The 22,500-nt window shown below is 42.9% G+C and overlaps 1 protein-coding gene and 1 long non-coding RNA gene across 3 annotated transcripts in view; one reads left to right on the top strand and one right to left on the bottom strand.

Moving 5' to 3' along the window:
* LOC138978997 (uncharacterized) overlaps positions 1 to 9,767 on the bottom strand; it is a 59,160-nt gene extending 49,393 nt beyond the window's left edge. The window contains exons 1-5 of one of the 2 annotated variants that reach the window (XM_070351806.1): positions 9,645 to 9,767; positions 6,917 to 8,555; positions 6,233 to 6,435; positions 2,009 to 2,196; positions 1,111 to 1,405 (exon numbers count right to left, since the gene is read on the bottom strand). In XM_070351806.1, coding sequence (XP_070207907.1) covers positions 1,111 to 1,405; positions 2,009 to 2,196; positions 6,233 to 6,435; positions 6,917 to 7,999 — 1,769 coding nt within the window. In that variant the 5' untranslated portion in view covers positions 8,000 to 8,555; positions 9,645 to 9,767. The remainder of the gene's footprint in view (positions 1 to 1,110; positions 1,406 to 2,008; positions 2,197 to 6,232; positions 6,436 to 6,916; positions 8,556 to 9,644) is intronic. The other variant, XM_070351807.1, reaches the window with a different exon arrangement.
* Positions 9,768 to 15,117: 5,350 nt separating this feature from the next.
* Positions 15,118 to 22,304, top strand: LOC138978996 (uncharacterized). The gene is made up of 5 exons (XR_011459887.1): positions 15,118 to 15,430; positions 16,251 to 16,393; positions 17,200 to 17,429; positions 18,344 to 18,512; positions 19,832 to 22,304. It is a non-coding gene; the product is annotated as an uncharacterized lncRNA (long non-coding RNA).
* Positions 22,305 to 22,500: the final 196 nt, after the last annotated feature.

The following is a 22,500-nucleotide window of genomic DNA, read 5'->3' as shown; positions in this document are numbered from 1 at the left end:
AGATCTATCTATGTATCTATCTATCTATCTATGACCTACACAACTCACTCCCACTGCCCACATTAAGACGGCGCAGCTCGGCGGCGACCTCCTTCCCACACTGCCGGCACTCAGCTGGCCACCGACCTGTGTGAGCGTTACCATGGTGACTCAGCCGTATCACGCGCAGTCCGTCCCCAGGGGCAGGTACACCGCTGTCGCTGTAGTTGTGGATTCCAGCTGTCAACCTGCCAACAGCTGTCTGTACCTCACGCAGCACGGAGGGAGCACAGCGGAGAGGGACGGTGAGCGGTTCAGGCCGCAGTGATGGGGGGATGTCGGTGTGACGAACACCTGCCGCCCACAGGTGCAGGCCGGGAACGCTCTCCGCCAGGCGGGCCACCAGTGTAGTGTGGCGTTGACAATACACATCACTGTGACACATAATGGAGACACGTTGTGAGAGATGTGTGTCTGGCTGAGAGGAACGTGTCACACTCATACCACACGGAACAGCTGGGTGAGGTTGCTGTGGACAATTTTGTGCACGCATGAACGCACACACACACACGCATGTACGCCCGTACACACATACACACACACACACACAAACACACGCACGCACACGTGCGCGCATGCATACACGCGTGAATGCACAAACGTACGCACGCACACACGCACACACATACACACGCACGCACACACACACACACTCACACACACACACACACACACACATAAACAAGCACACACACACACATACACACATACACACACACACACGCACATAAGCACACACACACACACACACACACACACACACAAACACGCGCACACACGCACCTACATATTTGCATGCACGAAGCATGCGTGCACACTCTCACGCGCGCTTGCACATTTTCACGCGCGCATGCACACGAACGCACACACGCACCTACGAACGCACGCACGAATATTCGCGCGCGCACAAACACACACACACACACACACACACACACACACACACACACACACACACACACACACACACACACACACACACCTTGAGTCAACTTGTGGTGAGATATGTGCGCGTTATAAATTTTCGCATTATTGTTATTAAACACGTTACTCCAACCCCTAAAGACCAACCTGCCACCAAAGAGCGCCTCGTCCAACAGAACGTGCAACTGTCCGTCCTTGACTCGCGCCAAGAGGTCGGTGACGGCCTGCTGCACGTCCGCCTCCCTGTTGTGGAAGTCATAGTGATGTAGAGCGATGCTGCCTGGTGTTGGGGGAGGTGTCGGGTCCGCGCTCAGAGCCATCCCTAGCTGCCCTGCTATCATTCTGCTGGCAGCCCGGGAGGTGTAGACTGTCGACACCACTTGCACGTCGTGGCCCTGAAGCAGCCACCTTAACCCCTGCAGTACCAGCGCCACCGTCTTTCCTGTTGGAACACAAAACTCAACATCAGACAACAATAATGTCATCAAAAACATTCGCTGGTCCTTTAGGGGTTGAAACCACGTTTTCTGAGGCATATTTCTCTCAGTTTAAAACACAGGGAGTAAACATGCAGACACAAGTAAAGGCGTTGCTCAGAGTGAGGTCATACTGAGTTGAAAACGTCATAACTATTACGTCATTTCTTCGACGAATGCGTCATTGACTAATAGCAGTTCGCTATACTTCGTGCCTTTTCATTCTTGTAACTGAAGATTACACTGCTTTCATTTTGTATTACATTGCCATAGATAGCGTGGACAATGAAAATGACTACGGCGATGATGATGATGATGATGATGATGATGATGATGATGATGATGATGATGATGATGATGACTACGACGACGATGATGCTGATGACGATGATGATGATCATGACGATGATGGTGACGACGACGACGATGATTATGATGATGATGATGATGATGATGATGATGATGATGATGATGATGATGTTGACGACGACTACGACGACGATGACGACGACGACGACGATAATGACGATGATGATGATGATGATGATGACGACGATGACGTGTCTAACCAGTGCCAGGGGGGCCTGCCAAGCAGACCAGACGTGGGTCTCTATTTAACAGGTCCAGTTGTTGCATCGTCAAAACCAGAAGTGCCAGCCTCCACCCCAGTTCCGCCACCGCCTGTCCTGCAGTCCGCACCTCCACACGGACACCGTTGTAGCAGGGGACAGACACCGTGGTGGCCGGTCCCACAAACCTGCAACACAGATTGATTAGAATGGATGTAGTTGGGTTTCAGTTTTTGTATTGGTTGCATTCGTCGCGAAGTAAGTGACGATTGGAAGAACCATGAATGTATAAGTAGTTTGTAAGGATGGTATCGGTTACTGAGAATTTATGTTTGTTTGTATGCTTGTTTTAATGATGATTGTGCTCGTTATTTCTCCTTCCTTCCTTCTGAACCACCCCACACATGTCGATTGACCTCAAATTTGCTAGAAATATCCGTTCACTAGCTTTGCAGTATTTGCACTGTTTCAAGTTTTGCGCCATGATGAATTGTCCGGTGCTTTAATTGTTACATCTTGTAATTTGTGACGACATTTGAAATGGCGGGTCACTACGGTGCCATGGGCCAGGGCTATACAATTTGCTGTCAGTGAAATAACAACATTCATCTGTTGAATCAAAGATGAACATCTTTAATCAGATCTAGCAATCTGAGTGTGAATTTTGACAATATGGAATCGAAGTTACTGTGTTGACCTCATTGTGTAGCAGACGATCGATCTGTGTAAGCCCATTAAAGTGAGACATGGCACTAGTGCCTGTGACACAATTTCCAAATGTAGCCAAGTGCTAAACTGGCTACTACTAGTAATACGTTATCATATTTTTCTTTCCTTTATGTCTTGTGTAAGTTTTGCCGATCGCATTATGTTCCGTCTGATGTCATTATCTGTTCTCAATTAAATTATGAGATGCACATGTCCAGACACCTGCATAGATCGTAAACGCGCGTAGCCATCTGTGACCATCCCCTGGCTAGTCTTTGATCCTTTGAACTTAAGTCCCTAGAATTAGAAAGAGGCCGGGTACCTCGCCTGCAGGTGGTCAGTTGCGTAACTTTATGGCCGAGCCAGAGGAAGGGCCGTAGGAAGTTGGTCTAGGATGTTCCTTTGTTGCTGTTTGAAGCGCTCAGATCAAAGCCTCATTAAGAGGGTGTTAAAATGTCGCTTTCCTTTTTCAGGGTGCGTGTTGATGGGGTTTGATATTTTTGAGAGAACTGAAAACTATCTCAGACTGAGAGGACGGAATTGTTTTGTGCACTGTTTTCATAAACAGCATGATGTAGACTGCATTGATAGTGTTGTGTGACCAACCAGCCATTGGCTGAGTCGGCGAGGAAAGGAACAAGAAATAAAGAGAAATGTGAACCAAAAGTCATGTTTTTTTTCAGAGTTACACGTTGCATCACGTGATTCGTCGGTCTGTGCCACTGACCTCTTGTCTATCATTCTCTACACGTGTGTAAAGTCCAAGACGATAGCAAGTGTTGTTCGTTCCGTGCAAGACATTAGAGAGGCACCCACATGGTGTTCTCCTTACTTCGGGGTCTACCACTACGAGGTGACTACATTCACCCACATGGTGTTCTCCTTACTTCGGGGTCTACCACTACGAGGTGACTACATTCACCCACATGATGTTCTCCTTACTTCGGGGTCTACCACTACGAGGTGACTACATTCACCCACATGGTGTTCTCCTTACTTCGGGGTCTACAACTACGAGGTGACTACATTCACCCACATGGTGTTCTCCTTACTTCGGGGTTTACCATTACGAGGTGACTACATTCACCCACATGATGTTCTCCTTACTTCGGGGTCTACTACTACGAGGTGACTACATTCACCCACATGATGTTCTCCTTACTTCGGGGTCTACCACTACCGAGGTGACTACATTCACCCACATGGTGTCCTCCTTACTTCGGGGTCTACTACTACGAGGTGACTACATTCACCCACATGGTGTTCTCCTTACTTCGGGGTCTACCACTACGAGGTGACTACATTCACCTACCAACTACTTCAAATCGCTACTTCCTCCTCCTTCCACCCTATCACACAAATGTTCAGAGCAACAACGACAGAATTAAGAGCTGTTTGCTTTATGTCGTCCTTATTGAATGTTCCTGTCACAAGAAAAGCAAATACTTATGTGACTCACCCTCGTCATGTGTAATCTAAAAGAGATATATATATATATATTAATTGTTACTCTAGCTCTATAAACAGTCTGTGACCTTGAGCAAATTCAGGTCATGTTTAAAATGATCAAACTCTTGAGGAAATGGTATTCTTGCGGGTTTTGGAGTGTGCGTTGTTTTAGGATAATCGAACTTATGACATGTCTGAAGATAACAAATCCTGGAAGTTTGTCAAGTTGAAATATTTCGTCAAAAACATTGCAGAAAATGGTCACGTACTTTAGGCCAAACATGACCCGTCTGTGACCTTGAGATTTGACGAAAGAAAGGCATATACTAACAGGGTTAATATGATACAAAGGGTTATTTTCCTCGCCCACTCGACTCGATTGTTGTTAGTTACCAGGGCAACTGGGTGACTGCATGGGTCCCTGGTGGCGCAACTGACGTAAGCAGACTCAAAACGTGATTATTCAACTTCAGCACAGGAGGAAAGCAGTGCCTGAATGCTCATTCATTAGCATTCATAAACATTCTTGTGGTGATTTTTAGAGCAAATCCTGCCATGTACATCTAAATAACGGTACAGGGGATTCCTGACATTCTTCAAATTAGTGAAATTCGCCAGAAACTCTCCACAAAACGGTCAGATCAGTAGCATCTCTTTAAACACCCACAACAGTCACCCCACCCACAACAGTCACCCCACCCACAACAGTCACCCCGCCCACAACAGTCACCCCACCCACAACAGTCACCCCGCCCACAACAGTCACCCCACCCACAACAGTCACCCCACCCAAAACAGTCACCCCACCACACCAGTCACCCCACCCACACCAGTCACCCACAACAGTCACCCCACCCAAAACAGTCACCCCACCCACACCAGTCACCCCACCCACAACAGTCACCCACAACAGTCACCCCACCCAAAACAGTCACCCCACCCACAACAGTCACCCCGCCCACAACAGTCACCCCACCCACATCAGTCACCCCACCCACAACAGTCATGTCACCCCACCCACACCAGTCACCCCACCCACAACAGTCACCCTACCCACAACAGTCACCCTACCCACAACAGTCACACCACCCACAACAGTCACCCCACCCACAACAGTCACCGCACCCACAACAATCACCCTACCCACAACAGTCACACCACCCACAACAGTCACCCCACCCACAACAGTCACACCACCCACAACAGTCACCCTACCCACAACAGTCACACCACCCACAACAGTCACCCCACCCACAACAGTCACCCCACCCACAACAGTCACACCACCCACAACAGTCACCCTACCCACAACAGTCACACCACCCACAACAGTCACCCCACCCACAACAGTCACCCCATCCACAACAGTCACCCTACCCACAACAGAGAAAGGGCCGGTGTAATACGACATTTTTACTCCCCGAACAATTGACTCCGGAGTAAAATGTTCGTACGAAATGTGTACTCCCAGTAATAAATCTCGTACAAAAAAAGAACTCCACAAGGAACAACAGCATTACTCCCTCCACGAAATTGTTACTCCCCAACTTTTTACCGGATTTATAGCTCGCGGTGAACGTTCGTCTTAACCCTAAAATGACTCTTGGTTTGTGAAATGTCGCTAAAATGGGATGCGGGCAAAATGGGGACGCAATGCGATGGCGGCAAAACGGGATGGCACCAAAGTGGAATGTGGCGCAAGTAGTATTGGTAGGAAAATGACGCTCGGCTTGTGAAATGTTGCAAAATTGGTTTGGGGCGAAATGGGTTAGCGGTGAACTAAGATGGCGGAGTATTTGGTGGGAGTAATTTTCTCGTGTGATACTCCGGAGATTTGGTGGGAGTAATTTTCTCGTGTGATACTCCGGAGATTTGGTGGGAGTAATTTTCTCGTGTGATACTCCGGAGTATTTGGTGGGAGTAATTTTCTCGTGTGATACTCCGGAGTATTTGGTGGGAGTAATGTTCTCGTGTGATACCGGCACCAAACACAGAGTGTAAGAAACAAAGCGATTTCTTTTCCCCGCCATTGCTATAGAACAGACACAAGTCTATGACATTTCTCACCTGGCCACGATGTCCAGATACTTGTCATCAGAGAGCAGAGTGTCCACAGTACAGGCCATCCTGTGTTGCCACCAGGTGCTCAGCTGTGATAACACGGCGGGTGTCACGTGCCAGTACGATGCAGGCTGGGACAGTTGGTCAGAGCAACAGCACAGCTGTGAGGCCTCCGCTGCTGAGCCTGCACCCAGGCTCCCACACACCGCCTGCAACGTGTCATTGTTGAATGTCATTATATATTAATCACCTTTACAATGTTTTAGTTTTACATCGTATCGGTTACTGAGACTAACACACGCTGTTATTAGCTGGTTGTCCTCTTCCTTCTCCCCGCCCCCTCTCTCTCTCTGTGTCTGTCTCCCTCTCTCTCTCTCTCTCTCTCTCTGTCTCTCTCTCTCTGTCTCTCTCTCTCTCCCTCTCTCTCTGTGTCTCTCCCTCTCTCCCTCTCTCCCCCTCTCTCTCTCCCTCTCTCTCTCTGTCTCTGTCTCTCTCTCTGTCTGTCTGTCTGTCTGTCTGTCTGTCTGTCTCTGTGTTTCTCTCTCTGTCTCTGTCTCTGTCTCTGTCTCTCTGTCTCTGTCTCTCTCTCTCTCTCTCTCTCTCTCTCTCTCTCTCTCTCTCTCTCTCTCTCTCTCTCTCTCTCTCTCTCTCTCTCTCTCTCTCTCTCTCTCTCTCTCTCTCAAAGAATACCTGTTTCAACTGTGGATCGTTATCCAAGACCCGCTGGAGTTGCTCAGTGCTGACGTAAGGCAGGAAGAGAGTTTTCCTCACAGTCAGGCCAGGTGCCACGTCACTCACAAGGTGCCTCACCACTGTCTCCGACCTGTCCAGCTGCTTGACCGCCTTCGTCACCCTCTTGGCCACGTCAGCATCGGCCGGAGGTTGAGGGTTATTAACATCCTTCTGCCACCTGCCCACAGTCTTGAGCTCTCCGATCAGAATGCCGTGCTGGCGGTGGATCAACACAAAGTCGGCCTCGCCATCAGAATACTTTGTCTGCTGCGTGTCCTTGTCTGATGGTCGTGGAAGCTGTGCAGCGGCCGCGGCGTAGGCAGGCTGGTTGAGGTAGTCACCGAAGTTGAGCTGAGACAGGATGAACATGGCCTCGTGACGACTGTTGCCGAGTTCTTGCAGGTTGACCATCACGTGGTTTTGGGCAAAGTCATCTGATATGTCTGTCTGTTGAACATTGACTGGCGTGCAAGGGGGCACTGACTCTGGCGTCCATAAGCTGTACTGTTCACTCTGCTGACCGCTGGACGACTGACCGGTGGTGGACTGTTGCCCTTGTGTTGCCTGTCCAGAGGACGACTGACCGGTGGTGGACTGTTGCCCGTGTGTTGCCTGTCCAGAGGACGACTGACCGGTGGTGGACTGTTGCCCGTGTGTTGCCTGTCCGGAGAAGGGCTGTAGGCATTGCACTGACTGTCGGTAAGGAAACTGCCGACTGTGTGCTGGCTGTCGACCTTGTGGCCTTTTCCCTTTCTTCTGGTGTCCGCCGGGTGTAGGCTGACCGCTGCCTGGCTGTACGCTACTTGTGGCTGCCCCTTGACTGGCCGCGGGAACATTGTGGCCAGGGGCGGCACCAGATGGCGGGTGCAGCACAAGCGCAGAGTGACGGGTACCGGGTACAGTGTCCCTGACGTAGGGCACCCTGTTGAAGTGGATTGGAGGCACACAGTAGGTACGGGTGAGAGCGTCAGGGTAGAGTGACGTCACGATCTGCCGCCAGTTGCTGCTGCTAGTCTGATGACTGCTTCCAGGTCCTGCCATGGTTACGGGGATCAGGTGTGTGTTCTCTGTGTGTCTCTACCTGTTCAATGAGAGAACCGCTGTCAGGTCAGGTCGGCTTTGTAGCTAGCGTTGTCCACAGGTTGTTGTTGTTGTGACACTCCTCTGTCGTCTGCGACTGACGTCAGCGTTGTCTACAGGTTGTTGTTGTGACACTCCTCTGTCGTTTGCGTCCGATGTCAGCGTTGTCTACAGGTTGTTGTTGTTGTGACACTTCTCTGTCGTCTGCGTCCGATGTCAGCGTTGTCTACAGGTTGTTGTTGTTGTGACACTCCTTTGTCGTCTGCGTCCGATGTCAGCGTTGTCTACAGGTTGTTGTTGTTGTGACACTCCTCTGTCGTCTGCGTCTGATGTCAGCGTTGTCCACAGGTTGTTGTTGTTGTGACACTCCTCTGTCGTTTGCGTCCGATGTCAGCGTTGCCTGTCGGTGTCTTGTTAGTAACGTGAAGCGAAACGTCCCGCCTCGGACTGAAGAGCGGGACGGCTTTTCACGGCTGACAACCTGCGCTTGGTCAGTGCACAGCGACTGTCAATAGGCCTATACACCAACAACTTGTTGTGTTAAAAGGAGATTATTCTTTAAACATTTGTATTTATTTAGTTAGTAAGAAAAATGTCGGTTTTACTGAACGCTTCAGACAATAAAGTATGAAGCTTTTATGCATACACCTGAATCTAAGAAACTTAATAAGAATGTGTTTCAGCGACCGTGAATGTTAAAGTAAAACTATCTTAAGCAAATCATGCTGAAGTTTGAAGCTTAATTCGTAAATTAATTTCATTATACATATTATTTGGTCTAATTTAAAGGACTAGCTAGTGTATCAAAAATAAGTCAACATGACACTGGATTGTGAGGTATGAATTTACAGCGCTAAAGTTCAACATTACCACAATCTCTTTCCATGTCAGCGGTAGGCTATAGGTTCACACGGTGTGTCAGTAAGTTTAGGTCACAGTGGGTCCGGTGGTAAACAGCAAGTAGTAGAGGTTATTCATCACGCTGTACACTGCCAGTATCAATGGCATTGCAGACAGCAAGCAGGTGTAACGCGTTCAGCTTTCCCCGGCATTTAGCTTTCTGATTCGGCCTCGTTGATCGTTTATAATTATAACATGATAGGCCGGCTTATAAACTCCACACTGAAAAGCCCCCCTCACTTTCTAAGTACTGACGATCGAGCTTAGGTACTTTAATTACATTCATGGGGTCAAATTCGTTCAACCAACAGTTTTTATTTAGACTTAGAACTGAATTTGCTTTATCCTAAAATTCCTTCTGTTCTCATTCAAGGGACGTAACCACTCGGTGCACACGTTTTCAAAGAAAGCGAATTTTGGGGGGAAATCTATTACATTATTTTCACCACCAATTTCCTTCACTTGCAAGAAACTGACATACTTTTCTTCCTTAAAATAAGTACGTGTATTTCTTAATTTAACCAGGGAACAAAATTTCAGTGTCGAGTCAGAAAGCTGAACACAGGCAACAACAACGCCCCCCACATACAGCCGCCATAGTTAACATGATACAAGTCATGGTCTCTGTTCCCAGGAGATTTGAGTTGATACTGTCAGTGCCTGATACTGTTTTCTAGTGAATATGTGCACAACAATAAGACGTTACCTTTTCATAAGATGCCGGGTTTCAGCGTCCGTCCAAGCCTGTTTCTTGTCGGGAAAATGAACAGAGTGCCACCACCCTTCACACAGTGGCGTCCCGGATAATACGAACAATGCGGGTCACATGAGTCGTTTATTCATTATGGGAATTCCCGAAGCCGTCGATCGCACTGCGGAACGTTTCTGAGTAGGGTGGAGCAGTCAAGGAAATCGACCTTCAACGATTGGTATCAACATCTACACTCAAGCAAGCAATATTAGTTTCAATAATTAAAAAGAAAGAAAAAAACAAAAAAACAATTGACGAAACGTAAAAGGAGCACTGTAATTCCAAGCCTGCAAAATGTGAACCGACACGAGTAAAGGGAAGCAATAAGGTAAATCATTTGTTATCATCAAATGGCTTAGTTGCTTCCCTTACACCATACGTTTCCATCGTCGTCTTCACTGGATTTATTTTATTTGTATTCTTTATTTGTATTCTTTCTATGATGCCTATAATTATCAGATCCCTTGAACTAAAAGCCTGGATGTCTGCTTTAGATAGAATAAGATGAATGTGAGGGTGCGGGTATGGATATGTGTGGTTGGGTTATGTGTGTATTGATGTGTATTTTATGTGCCTATGCGTACTGAGAGTGTTGTTTTTATGTGATGTTATACACGAGCCAAAAGAAAAACTTCTGTTTGTTACACTCAGACAATAAAGTGTTATTGAATTGAATTGAATTGAATTGAATTGAATTGAATTGAATTGAATACAATAACTCCTTTGCAATGGCAGACTCAGTGTTGGCAGTATCGACTCAGTAAAGTTGTATGATAAACATGCATATAATTACGACCACGAATGAGCTGTTAATTCAAGATCTTTTGCACATAACAATATGAATAAATAAACAAATAAATAAAATATATCAATAAGTAGATGTGCAACGCCAAGGCACTGCATACCCCAGCGAAAGACAAACCTCTCTCTCTCTCTCTCTCTCTCTCTATCTCTCTCTCTCTCTCTCTCTCTCTCTCTCTCTCTCTCTCTCTCTCAAACACACACACACACGAACACACACACACCCAAGTTACACACGTACACACATACACACTCACTCACACGCACTCACTCACTCTCTCACACACACTTCACTGTACACACAAAACACACCCCCATACGCACATATAGACAGACGGACATACACACCTTTACAAACAAACACACATACACACACACATACACTTACGCACACGCACAAACACAAACCAACCCACCCACTCTCTCTCTCTCCCTCTCTCTTTCTCTCTCTCTCTTTATCTCTTATACAAACAGACACACACCCACACAAACACACACACACACACACACACACACACACACACACACATGTACATACGTACGCATGTACGCACACACACACCCACAGACACACACACACACACATTGACTCCCACAAATCTCATACACACAATACACACACTCATACGCACATACACGGTTGGCCTAGTGGTAAGGCGTCCGCCCCGTGATCGGGAGGTCGTGGGTTAGAACCCATCTTAGGTCATACCTAAGACTTTAAAATTGGCAATCTAGTGGGTGCTCCGTCTGGCGGCTGGCATTATGGGGTTAGTGCATGCTAGGACTGGTTGGTCCGGTGTCAGAATAATGTGACTGGGTGAGACATGAAGCCTGTGCTGCGACTTCTGCCTTTTGTGTGGCGCACGTTATATCTCAAAGCAGCACCGCCCTGATAATTATGGAAACAAACAAACAAATACGCACATAGACAGACGGACACACACACCTTTACAAACAAACACATATACACACTCATACACACACAAACATACACACAAACTCATGCACACACACATTCACACACACACACACACTCCGGTTGGTCCGGTGTCAGAATAATGTGACTGGGTGAGACATGAAGCCTGTGCTGCGACTTCTGTCTTGTGTGTGGCGCACGTTATATGTCAAAGCAGCACCGCCCTGATATGGCCCTTCGTGGTCGGCTGGGCGTTAAGCAAACAAACAAACAAACACCCACACACACACACACACTGTACATACGCACGCACATGCACACACACACACACACACACACATTGACTGACACAAATCTCATACACACATAACACACACTTATACGCACATAGACCGGCACGGTTGGCCTAGTGGTAAGGCGTCCGCCCCGTGATCGGGAGGTCGTGGGTTCGAACCCCGGCCGGGTCATACCTAAGACTTTAAAAATTGGCAATCTAGTGGCTGCTCCGCCTGGCGTCTGGCATTATGGGGTTAGTGCTAGGACTGGTTGGTCCGGTGTCAGAATAATGTGACTGGGTGAGACATGAAGCCTGTGCTGCGACTTCTGTCTTGTGTGTGGCGCACGTTATATGTCAAAGCAGCACCGCCCTGATATGGCCCTTCGTGGTCGGCTGGGCGTTGAGCAAACAAACAAACAAATACGCACATAGACAGTCGGACACACACACCTTTACAAACAAACACATATACACACTCATACACACACAAACATACACACAAACTCATGCACACACACATTCACACCTACACAGTCACACACTCTCTCTCTCTCTCTCTCTCTCAAACACACACACACACACACACACACACACCAAGTCACACACACACACACACACACACTCACTCACACGCACTCACTCACTCTCTAACAAAAAACTTCATACACACAAAACACACACCCATACGCACATATGGACAGACGGACATGCACACCTTTACAAACAAACACACATACACGCACACACATACACTTATGCCCACACACACACTTACACACACACTAGTACAGACTCATGCACGCGTGCGCACGCACACACACACACACACACACACACAAATACACACACACCACACATGTATACGAGTACACACTCATGCACGCGTGCGCGCACACACACATACACACACACACACACACACACACACACACACACACACACACACACACACACACACACACACACAGTAACACTAACACATGTGCACAAAATGAACACAAACACACACACTGCGCGAGAGAGAAAGACTACAGGGAGGCATGACGTCATGATGCATTAATTGACGTCAAAGACTTTCGACCGTGACGTATTCTTCTTACGCGAGCTTTATCCATAGACTTGGAAACTACGGAATTTCTACCCGTCCAAAACGGCCTGGGGTGGCGTTTGCTGAAAAAATGGGGGCGCCTATTTTACCCACCGTATTTTTGTTAGTATGGTCCCCATTTTTGGTGAACTTCCATCTCCAACTGTAGCACGTAGCCGGGCACAACGAATCCTTCTTTATCATGTATTATTCGGTGTGCACATTTCTCAAATCGATTACAGTATAGCGTTCACGGGATACCTCCAGCTTCGCTGGGATAAGTAAATGAGCAAACATAAAAACCAGGCACAGTTATAACAGAAAACGTAGTTCCTTAATAACACAAGAAAACCAAGACTGTGACGTCATCTTTGGTTCATGTGCGCAATGCAACTTTGTTTTCTCCACACTTGTATTCATTTAGCTAGTCAGTCAGCATTGAAAGAGACATTTAGCTAGTCAGTCAGCATTGAAAGAGACATTTAGCTAGTCAGTCAGCATTGAAAGAGACATTTAGCTAGTCAGTCAGCATTGAAAGAGACATTTAGCTAGTCAGTCAGCATTGAAAGAGACATTTAGCTAGTAAGTCAGCATTGAAAGAGACATTTAGCTAGTAAGTCAGCATTGAAAGAGACATTTAGCTAGTAAGTCAGCATTGAAAGAGACATTTAGCTAGTCAGTCAGCATTGAAAGAGACATTTAGCTAGTAAGTCAGCATTGAAAGAGACATTTAGCTAGTAAGTCAGCATTGAAAGAGACATTTAGCTAGTAAGTCAGCATTGAAAGAGACATTTAGCTAGTCAGTCAGCATTGAAAGAGACATTTAGCTAGTAAGTCAGCATTGAAAGAGACATTTAGCTAGTCAGTCAGCATTGAAAGAGACATTTAGCTAATCAGTCAGCATTGAAAGAGACATTTAGCTAGTCAGTCAGCATTGAAAGAGACATTTAGCTAGTAAGTCAGCATTGAAAGAGACATTTAGCTAGTAAGTCAGCATTGAAAGAGACATTTAGCTAGTAAGTCAGCATTGAAAGAGACATTTAGCTAGTAAGTCAGCATTGAAAGAGACATTTAGCTAGTAAGTCAGCATTGAAAGAGACATTTAGCTAGTCAGTCAGCATTGAAAGAGAAATTTAGCTAGTCAGTCAGCATTGAAAGAGACATTTAGCTAGTAAGTCAGCATTGAAAGAGACATTTAGCTAGTACGTCAGCATTGAAAGAGAAATTTAGCTAGTCAGTCAGCATTGAAAGAGACATTTAGCTAGTAAGTCAGCATTGAAAGAGACATTTAGCTAGTAAGTCAGCATTGAAAGAGACATTTAGCTAGTAAGTCAGCATTGAAAGAGACATTTAGCTAGTAAGTCAGCATTGAAAGAGAAATTTCAGATTTACTGAACACTTCAGACAAAAAGTATGAAGCTTTGAAGCTCTATACTGATTATAAGAACACAATAAACACGTATTTGCGGGACGGTGAATTATAAGTAACAACCCAGCCAGCATGATTCTGCGTGACGCATGCGTTATTTCTGCGTTTTTCATGCGGGGATGCGTACGGCCTCGTGACACCTTCGCTTCGCGCGCATTACTTTTCGCCAACTTTTACGCAGATTGTCGCATTCGAAACGACTTCACCACGCAGTGTTTAGCACGCATGGATTCAATGAAAAGGTGATTGCAATTTTTGTTTTTCCTAATTTTATACCGTGGGTTTATGCATTTACTTCATGAAATAATTTATTATATTTTATGTTATTAAAAAATATTTACTTTTAAATTTTGGTTATGAATAGTTATTCTTCTTTAAAAACTTCTTTCTTTTTTTTTTTAGAAAAAAAATTGCATAAAAACTTTCAATCCGTTATTTTTCAGTTTATCTTAAGACAGTTTCGGTTAAAAAAAAATGCATTTAAAAGTTTAATAAAAATATTTTTATTTTATGTAATGGTTTTCCCATTTAATTTTTATTTACTCATTTTGTTATTACCAACATTTATTTGCTTAATTGTTATCCTGATTATTTTTATCTTAAAATAAATATGATTATTTTAATTTGTATTATCATTATAATTGTTTTAGCATGTAAATTGTAATATAATTATTGTAATGGGGATTTGGTATTGTTGTAGGAATCAGCTTTCCACAAAATAATGTCGTGGAAAAATCTAGGCAAAGCATAATAAAAATATTATATGAACAGAAAAGATAACTGAAATCTATATGAACACCCATAACAAAACGATGAAAACATTTTAAAAATTCAGATTAAACAAAAAAATGTAAACTAAAGTAACTTTGAAACTAATTATCTACTCAAAATAAAGGCTGATGTTAATGGTTACATAAAATTTGTTCTCAGCATATTTTCATTTTATTTTATTTTGCTTTGGAAGAAAATCTCTATGAAAGTTCAATTTCAGGGGAGACAGTTACCTTGACTGAAAAGAGCAATTTATTGAAGTTATTTCCCTTGTCTGTCAGACCTACTTCACAATCAGACAATCTCCAACTTCCTGTTGGCAAGAAGTCTGTCAAATCCACATTGTATCGGCGTTTTTTTGCTTTTTCTTCATATTGACTTGTATTTTTGACTTGCTTATTGGATGCAAGGTAATCTTATCCTTCTCTCTGAAATGAAGATTGACTTCTTTCAAGAATAGGTAAGTTGATCAACTGAAGGAAAGATTTGGGAATTTGAATTTTTGATAGCTCGCGGCTTCGGCTTCCGAGTTTGATGGCAGAGAGAATTTCTCACACTTTCGATTTTTTTTTCGCCTAGAAGAACACTGTTCTATTCATTCATGTTTGTTTTGTCTGAAAGATGGATGAATGAACTAACTTTTCCAAAAACATAAAGTTGATTGATGCAGTGGTTTGTTTTTAAGGAGTTGTGGAAGAGTGAAAATACCATCCGAATCCCGCTTCGCGGGTCGCTCACGGCACCATAAAAACTGAATTTTCGTTTATCATTTTATGTCTCATTGTCTGTTTCTTGGTGAACTTTGGTTGGTTCCTAATCTGGTCGAGTCATTGCGGCAGCAGTTGTCAGGAGCTTTAGTAGTAATACTAATAGGCTCTTCGTATATCTTTTTTTTTTATTTGTATCTTTTTATTTTTCCACAGATGTTCAACTTTCAGTTCTGCATACTGACATAGACTCATAGTCATAGTGGAATATTCTGTGTCTGAGTCTCGGAAAAGAGAAAAATTACCCTTGTTCCCGAGGCATGCATAGACTAGAGAGGCAGGCAGAGGCTGTGTCAGCGTGTGCAGTGATAAAGTTGAAAAACAGATTTTTTTGAAATAAAAATAAAAAATACATCACAGAGAAAATAAATATACTAATTTAGTGAAATTGAGATGCTTATATTTAATAACTAATATTCCAGTTTTGATGTTTGCGTGTTACTGTTACTGTTAGGTTTGGGAATCAATCATTCAATGTGATCCTATTTAACTTCCAAGTATTTATTTTTTCAGAAAGCTTTGACTTGAGTATGACGGTGCTCACTGCTTGTTTGAACTGAAGGTGAAGAAAGCTGAGATGGACAGTGACCTTAACACCGTCACCGATGCCAGTAACGCAGACTGTCGTTCCGTCCCGGCAAGGTGAAGATGAACAGGTATGGCTCGATAGCAATGAGTGTCTCATTCAGAGTCATTGATAGTGACACTGACAGCGTCTTTTTGTTCTGTGACTTTGGCTTATTTTGTGTTTTATTCTTTTAGTTATAACCAGATGTGTCAAACAAATTCAGCTGATCTCTTTCTCTTTTTTATTGAAACAAATGTATTGTTTCCAGCAAAGGGAAAAAAAATCGGGTGGGGGCGGTTGGTCGATTTTATTTTTATATTTAAATTTTTATTTTATTTTAATAGTTTTATTGATGTTTGTTTTTAATTAACACAGGCATCTCATTGATGAGAAAGTGTGAACTGTGTCCGCGGGATGCCAGAGAAGAGTAACTTTTCATCCAAAGTCTGCAAAATTGAATTTAAAATTTAACCTTTTTGATGAATATTTTTGAATGAATACAAAAAGTTCTAGTGTTTGGAGGAAAAGTTAAGGTCAGTTCAACTTTAAACAAGGATTTTTAGTGTGTGTTTGTTCTTCTGTCTAAAAAAAAAAAAATAATAAATCTGCTTGAACTTGAAGTAAATACACAAAAAAATTTTCATCTCCAACTGCTGAGTCCCTACATCTTTTTACCCCATCAAATGCCACTCTGTATGCCCCTTTAAAAATTGATTGCAATATATATATTCCTCATCTTCTCCTGAATTCAAAAATATAGAGATGTCACGTTTACTTTGAACATTTGCTCAGATTGTTTTTTAGTGCTGATGGTTTCTTTTCAGGCCGACAGATTGTCTAAAATATGTATTGCTTCATGTAAATGACTTTTTGTTCTTCTTTTCTTCCATTCAGCGGACACAAGACTACGAGCAGAGCAGAGCGGCAAGATAAACATCAGTTCTTGCTGCTGGAGAAGGTTCTACAGGAGCAGATGGACCTGATGCGACTAATTTAGTAATTGGTCGCCAAAGAATCATGGTGGAGCCAGAGCCTGTGCTACTGTTCGATGGAGTCATCTTTTTACTGTTGAGTGTGGAAGATGTTGAAGGCACATGATGGATCTGTCGAAGGAGTGATCACTGGTAGGTGGCTTTGAATGCTATTGTTGAAGCAGACCAGTCATGCCTGTGCTATTTTCCCCAGATAACTGTAGCAAGATCTTGTGAGTGTGACATGTTATTGTTAGATGCTCTTTAGGCTTTAAATGTTACCTTGAGTGTGTGCTTTTTGGAGGATGCCAGATGTCATCACGGTTCACGGGTGTATCTTAACTGTTCATCAGTTCTCAGTCATGACCAGTTTCCCATTATCCTGGGAATTCATGCAAGGTTTATGCGTATTGGTCACATTTGTGAATTTAACCAACACATTTTGATGATAAAACTATGCTTATGGGTACGCACAATGATGGGCCTCTTTTTCTCATGTGGGGTGCGGAAAATGCATGCACCACTTTGTTTTCTGTGATCATTGCATCTGTGAGAAATAATGCAAATATTGCTCTGTGGCCAGAGCTGCCATCTGCTAGGTTTTCAGGGATGTAACAGAAATTGCTACGCTGTTTCCTCAAGTTCAAAATTGCAAGTGCTACACTCAAGCAAATAATCACAAACATGCAACAGTGCCTTCTTGTGAGTTCTGATTCTCACTTTGTGTAGGCATCGGATTATGGGTCAGAAAAAAATTGTCCACACTGAATAGTATCACGGTTGACGCTCTCTTCTAACTATGTTTGTGCTTTCCAAATGAAGATTTGTGAGATAGTATTGAATGATTGATGCAGGTCACCTGAGGTGTGTGATTACATTTTATGACAATGCTACACTCAATCACCATTTGCTCTTCTGAAAACTTTTTTTTTTAAAGCAAGTGCGATTATTGATTTTTTGTTCCAGGTGACAGTATGATGCTTCCAGATTGAATTGTTTGTATGTGAAGAAGAGCTGTCTGAATATTTGATTTTTGGAATTCAGTTGGCTTGTTTTGTTTGTTTCAGATCCATGACCATGAGCTCGGTGTGGTTGGTGGACATGAACTAAAGACGACTACTGATGCTGTGATGACGAAGGTGTTCCATAGGCTACACAGTTGCTGACAGCTAGGGGGCTATGGGGGAGGGCAGGGAAAGAGACCATGGTGTACGCTGCGACTAAAAGCCATCGACAGTGAGTTGTTTTTCATAATTTGTAAAATCATCCTGGTCCTTTTAGGAAGAAGATAAAATCCATGTCTACAAAACAACAAGTTATTTCTGTCTCAAATTTTGTTCTTTGGAATCAATTTTAAATTTGCCATGTTTCACATGTGAATGATAGTTGTCAAAGCTTTTACGCTTAACATTAAATTGCTAGAAGCCAAGTTCCTGAGCTCATTTGTCAGTGTCATGGATTTTCGACTACATACGAAATAAGGATGTTAGCAAACGGTATGATGTCGTCACATATGCGTCTGCACGTCACAGTACATGTATTATGAATTTCCGAAGGCCCCCAAAGAAAAAGTCATAGTAAAGGTAACTTTAACCACTTGACTGCCTTATGACGGGTATACCAGTCATGCGCTTGTGCAGCCGCAGCGCCTTAGGACGGGTAAACCCGTCTTCTCCGTTCCGGGATTTTCCAGAAATGCTACATCACTGCTGACACACAAATAGCAGCCAATGGCTTGGTAGGATACCTCATTCTCATGAATAAACATAAATGGTGACGCGGTTTTGCGTTTGAAGGCTATTTTCGGCCTTGTCGACAGGGTATAGGAGAGAAATCTCGACTCGTCAAAATGGCTAACGGTGACTGTCGACCGGGCCCTAGTAGGGAAAAACAAAGCCGGACTGACGCTACAGGCGGTGCAAATGATTATGGATACTGACAGGGGAAGGGGGAGATCTTCTTTCGGACAATTCGTTGGAAACAGGTAGATGACAGTGATTATAATCCTTTCTTGGAGCGAGCAAAACAGCCACCTGTGTTTGATCCACAGGCACCGGAAGATGCGCCGGGCTGATTTTTCAAAAGTTCATATTTAAACATCATTATAAGCCAAACTAATTATCATTTCCATGATTAGACACTAAAAACAGATTCTTGGTTCAATTTCCTTTAAAAACAACATAGGTTTTACTTACCTACCTACTGCCAGTTTGAAGCTAGATTTGTTTGTGAATTATTACACCCCAAACTCCAATATTCCCTGGCAGTCAGGAATGCACATACCCAAGTTTTGATTGGCAGCGAAAGGGTTAAAACAAATATTAGGGTAGGTATTTTTTTTTACTTCTCTTCTACAAGGATTACAATGTGTTGTAATTTCCTAACTCAAGTATAGTTGGTGTGTTGTAAAAGCGTATGGTGTGTATGCAAGTTTGTGTGTCTGTATGATTTTTAGCAAGTTTACAGGCGTCAGGAAATAAACTTGAGACTTTTCTCAAATCAGTGATAGTTGTTTGATGATCTAAGTTCATGTTATTTTTTGTTTTGTCATGCAGAGGCTGTTCCGTGAAGCTGTACGGGTGCCACAGGTCAAGACCTTGAAGACGGCCGTTCAAGACTGGTTTTTGGAAGCCCGTGATAAAAGAAAGAGACAACAGGCCATGGAAGAGCCTTCATGATTTGGTTTGCAGTAATTGAACTTTGTAATCTCTGTAGGCTTATTTACAATGCTAGTTGCAAAAATTTGATGAATGTAAGATTTGACTCGCCTGAGAAATTGCTAGTGAGTAATTGTATTTCACAGTTCAGGTCTGTGTGGCTGATGGGTAATGTACAGAAGAGTCTGGGGTTTTGTTGGACATTATTTAAGCTAAGCTTTAAACTTCACACTCTTCTACAGATGATGTTCAGACATGATGTACCCTTTTAGGTTGTGTCAGAACGACAGAAGACTAAACTGGAAGTGCTCAACTACCATTACTATCAGTGGAGACGCATGGATGCATTTGAACTTTTCTTGTGGGTATCCCATACTAAAAATATAGAATACATGATTCTGGAAAAGCTGTTCAAGGGCACTTACACACTATATTCGATTTTTAATACACGACTCAAACCTTCAGGCTAAATTAAAATGAATAAAATACAAGTATAAAGAGTTCAGAAAAGAAGAAAACAAAAAGTGAACAAATAGAAAGAAAAGGTTTTAACAATTCCTTGTCATTTATGGGAGTCGAACGCAAACAACCTAGGCAGCTTGAAGGAGACAATGCATGATGCGGGTTTTTGTTGTTCTTTATTATTTTTTGGAGTTGAGTTGAGAATTTAGAAGCGAGACTAGAAATATACTTTTTTTTTTTTTTGCTGTTAAAACCGTTATGATTGGATTTCTATAGATGTAAGTCTTGGTGCACCTGATAAAAATTTAGCCCTTGAATGCAGGCAGTGTAAGGTAAATGAAGCAAAGTTCTCTCCGAAACAGCAAAAAAAATGCATTTCAATTATATTGATCCTCGCCACCTTATTTTGTTTGCTGAGCAGCTGGCCGCTGGAGACTTGTCTATCATTTTGTGAGTAAGCTGCGTGTTTTACATCCATTTTGAGATGGCAAACCTATGTTTTACGCAGTCTGATAAGTTTTTTTTAATTTATGAGTTTTATGTCATGTTTTTTTTTTAAATTTATGAGTTTATGTCATGTTGGTGTGCTTATACATATCAGTGGAGAAGGGGCATTGAATAAGTGTTTCTTTTTGATATCATTGTTCTGAATTTTGACTATTAGCTGGCATTTTACCTTTTGTTTCATTATTGTAGTTGTTACTTTTGTGTAGTGAAACTTGATAACTCACTGCTGCCCATGTCTAGGTTGTGTCAATTGTTTTTTCTTCACTGAACGTACCACTGATTATCAATGATGACATCAGGGTTTTGTTCTGTTTTTTCTCTGGCATTTGAATTTGCTTCAAATCATTGTGAACTTTTTTTTTACATGCAAAGTTACTGGTATATGTGAATATGTTAACACACTTCAAATCAAAACCTGAAATGTCTCCTTTTTAAAAGTAATTTTTTTAATTTCTTTTATTTAAATGGTACACATTCATATGATTGTCTCCCTTTTTTTTCCTTTTTTTTTTTTCCTTTTTTTTTTCTCTCTCCTTCTCCTATTTTGTTTTTTTCTTTCTTATTCTTCGGTTTGTTCTTCCTTTTATCTTCTTATGCTCTTTCTCTTGCTTGTTCCTTGTCCCAGTATGCTTTCACGCCGCCCCATCTAATTATTTTGTGCTCCATCCACATCTGAATTTCGTTCAGCTGCCTTGTCCGAAATGTGTGTGGGGCACATATGTATGTTTAATGTCAATGTTCATGTTTCAAGTTCCTTGCTTTGTGAATTGCATACCAATGTTTTATGCAGTCGTGATAGATTCTAAATGTATGTGTTATCCTAGTTTGGTGTACATTGACTGGATTTCGATCCCTGGAGAATGGGCATTAACTAAGTGTTTGTTTGTGATATCATTAGTAATCTGAAGTTCAACTATTAGCTGGCTTGTAGAACTTTTTTTCTCTTTTTGTTGCTGTTCTGTATTCAAACATGTTGATACAACTCACTGCTGCCTATGCCTAGGCTGTGCCAATTATTTATTTATTTGTTTACATCAATGTGATATAGTGACGAGTGTACATCAAAATTCTCTCTTATAAGTTATACTGGATTCTTCACTGCATGTACTACGGCGTATCGATGATGACTATCAGGGTTTTGTTCTATTTATTCTTTGTTCTGCCAATTTGAATTCTGCTTTGAGTAGTATTTTGATCATTTTTGTTTCCGTGCTGCTGGTATGTCAAAATGCAGTGAAATTAAAACCTGGAAGTCACAATGGCAATAAGCGAGATTCAAATCTCTCCTTTGTTTTAATCAATTTATTTGACTGCATTTTTGTTTTAGAACTTGTACATAATTATGATCATCTCTGTTATCGAACCTGCACGCTTGACCTTTGTCTTTCTGGATCAATACAATGTTGTGCACTGCCCATTATTTGTTTGTGAGTGCGTAAAGCGGTTGTGTGGTCTGCGTAAAATTGTGTAGGTCAATCGTGACATCTGCGTGGAGAGTGCGTCAAATGCGTGAGAATGCGTAAAGCAATTGTGACATCTGCGTGGAGAGTGCGTCAAATGCGTGAGAATGCGTACAGCAATTGTGACATCTGCGTGAA

This window comes from Littorina saxatilis, linkage group LG10 (assembly GCF_037325665.1).
Source record: "Littorina saxatilis isolate snail1 linkage group LG10, US_GU_Lsax_2.0, whole genome shotgun sequence".
Classification (NCBI taxonomy): domain Eukaryota; kingdom Metazoa; phylum Mollusca; class Gastropoda; order Littorinimorpha; family Littorinidae; genus Littorina; species Littorina saxatilis.
This window is presented reverse-complemented; position numbering and strand designations above follow the sequence as displayed.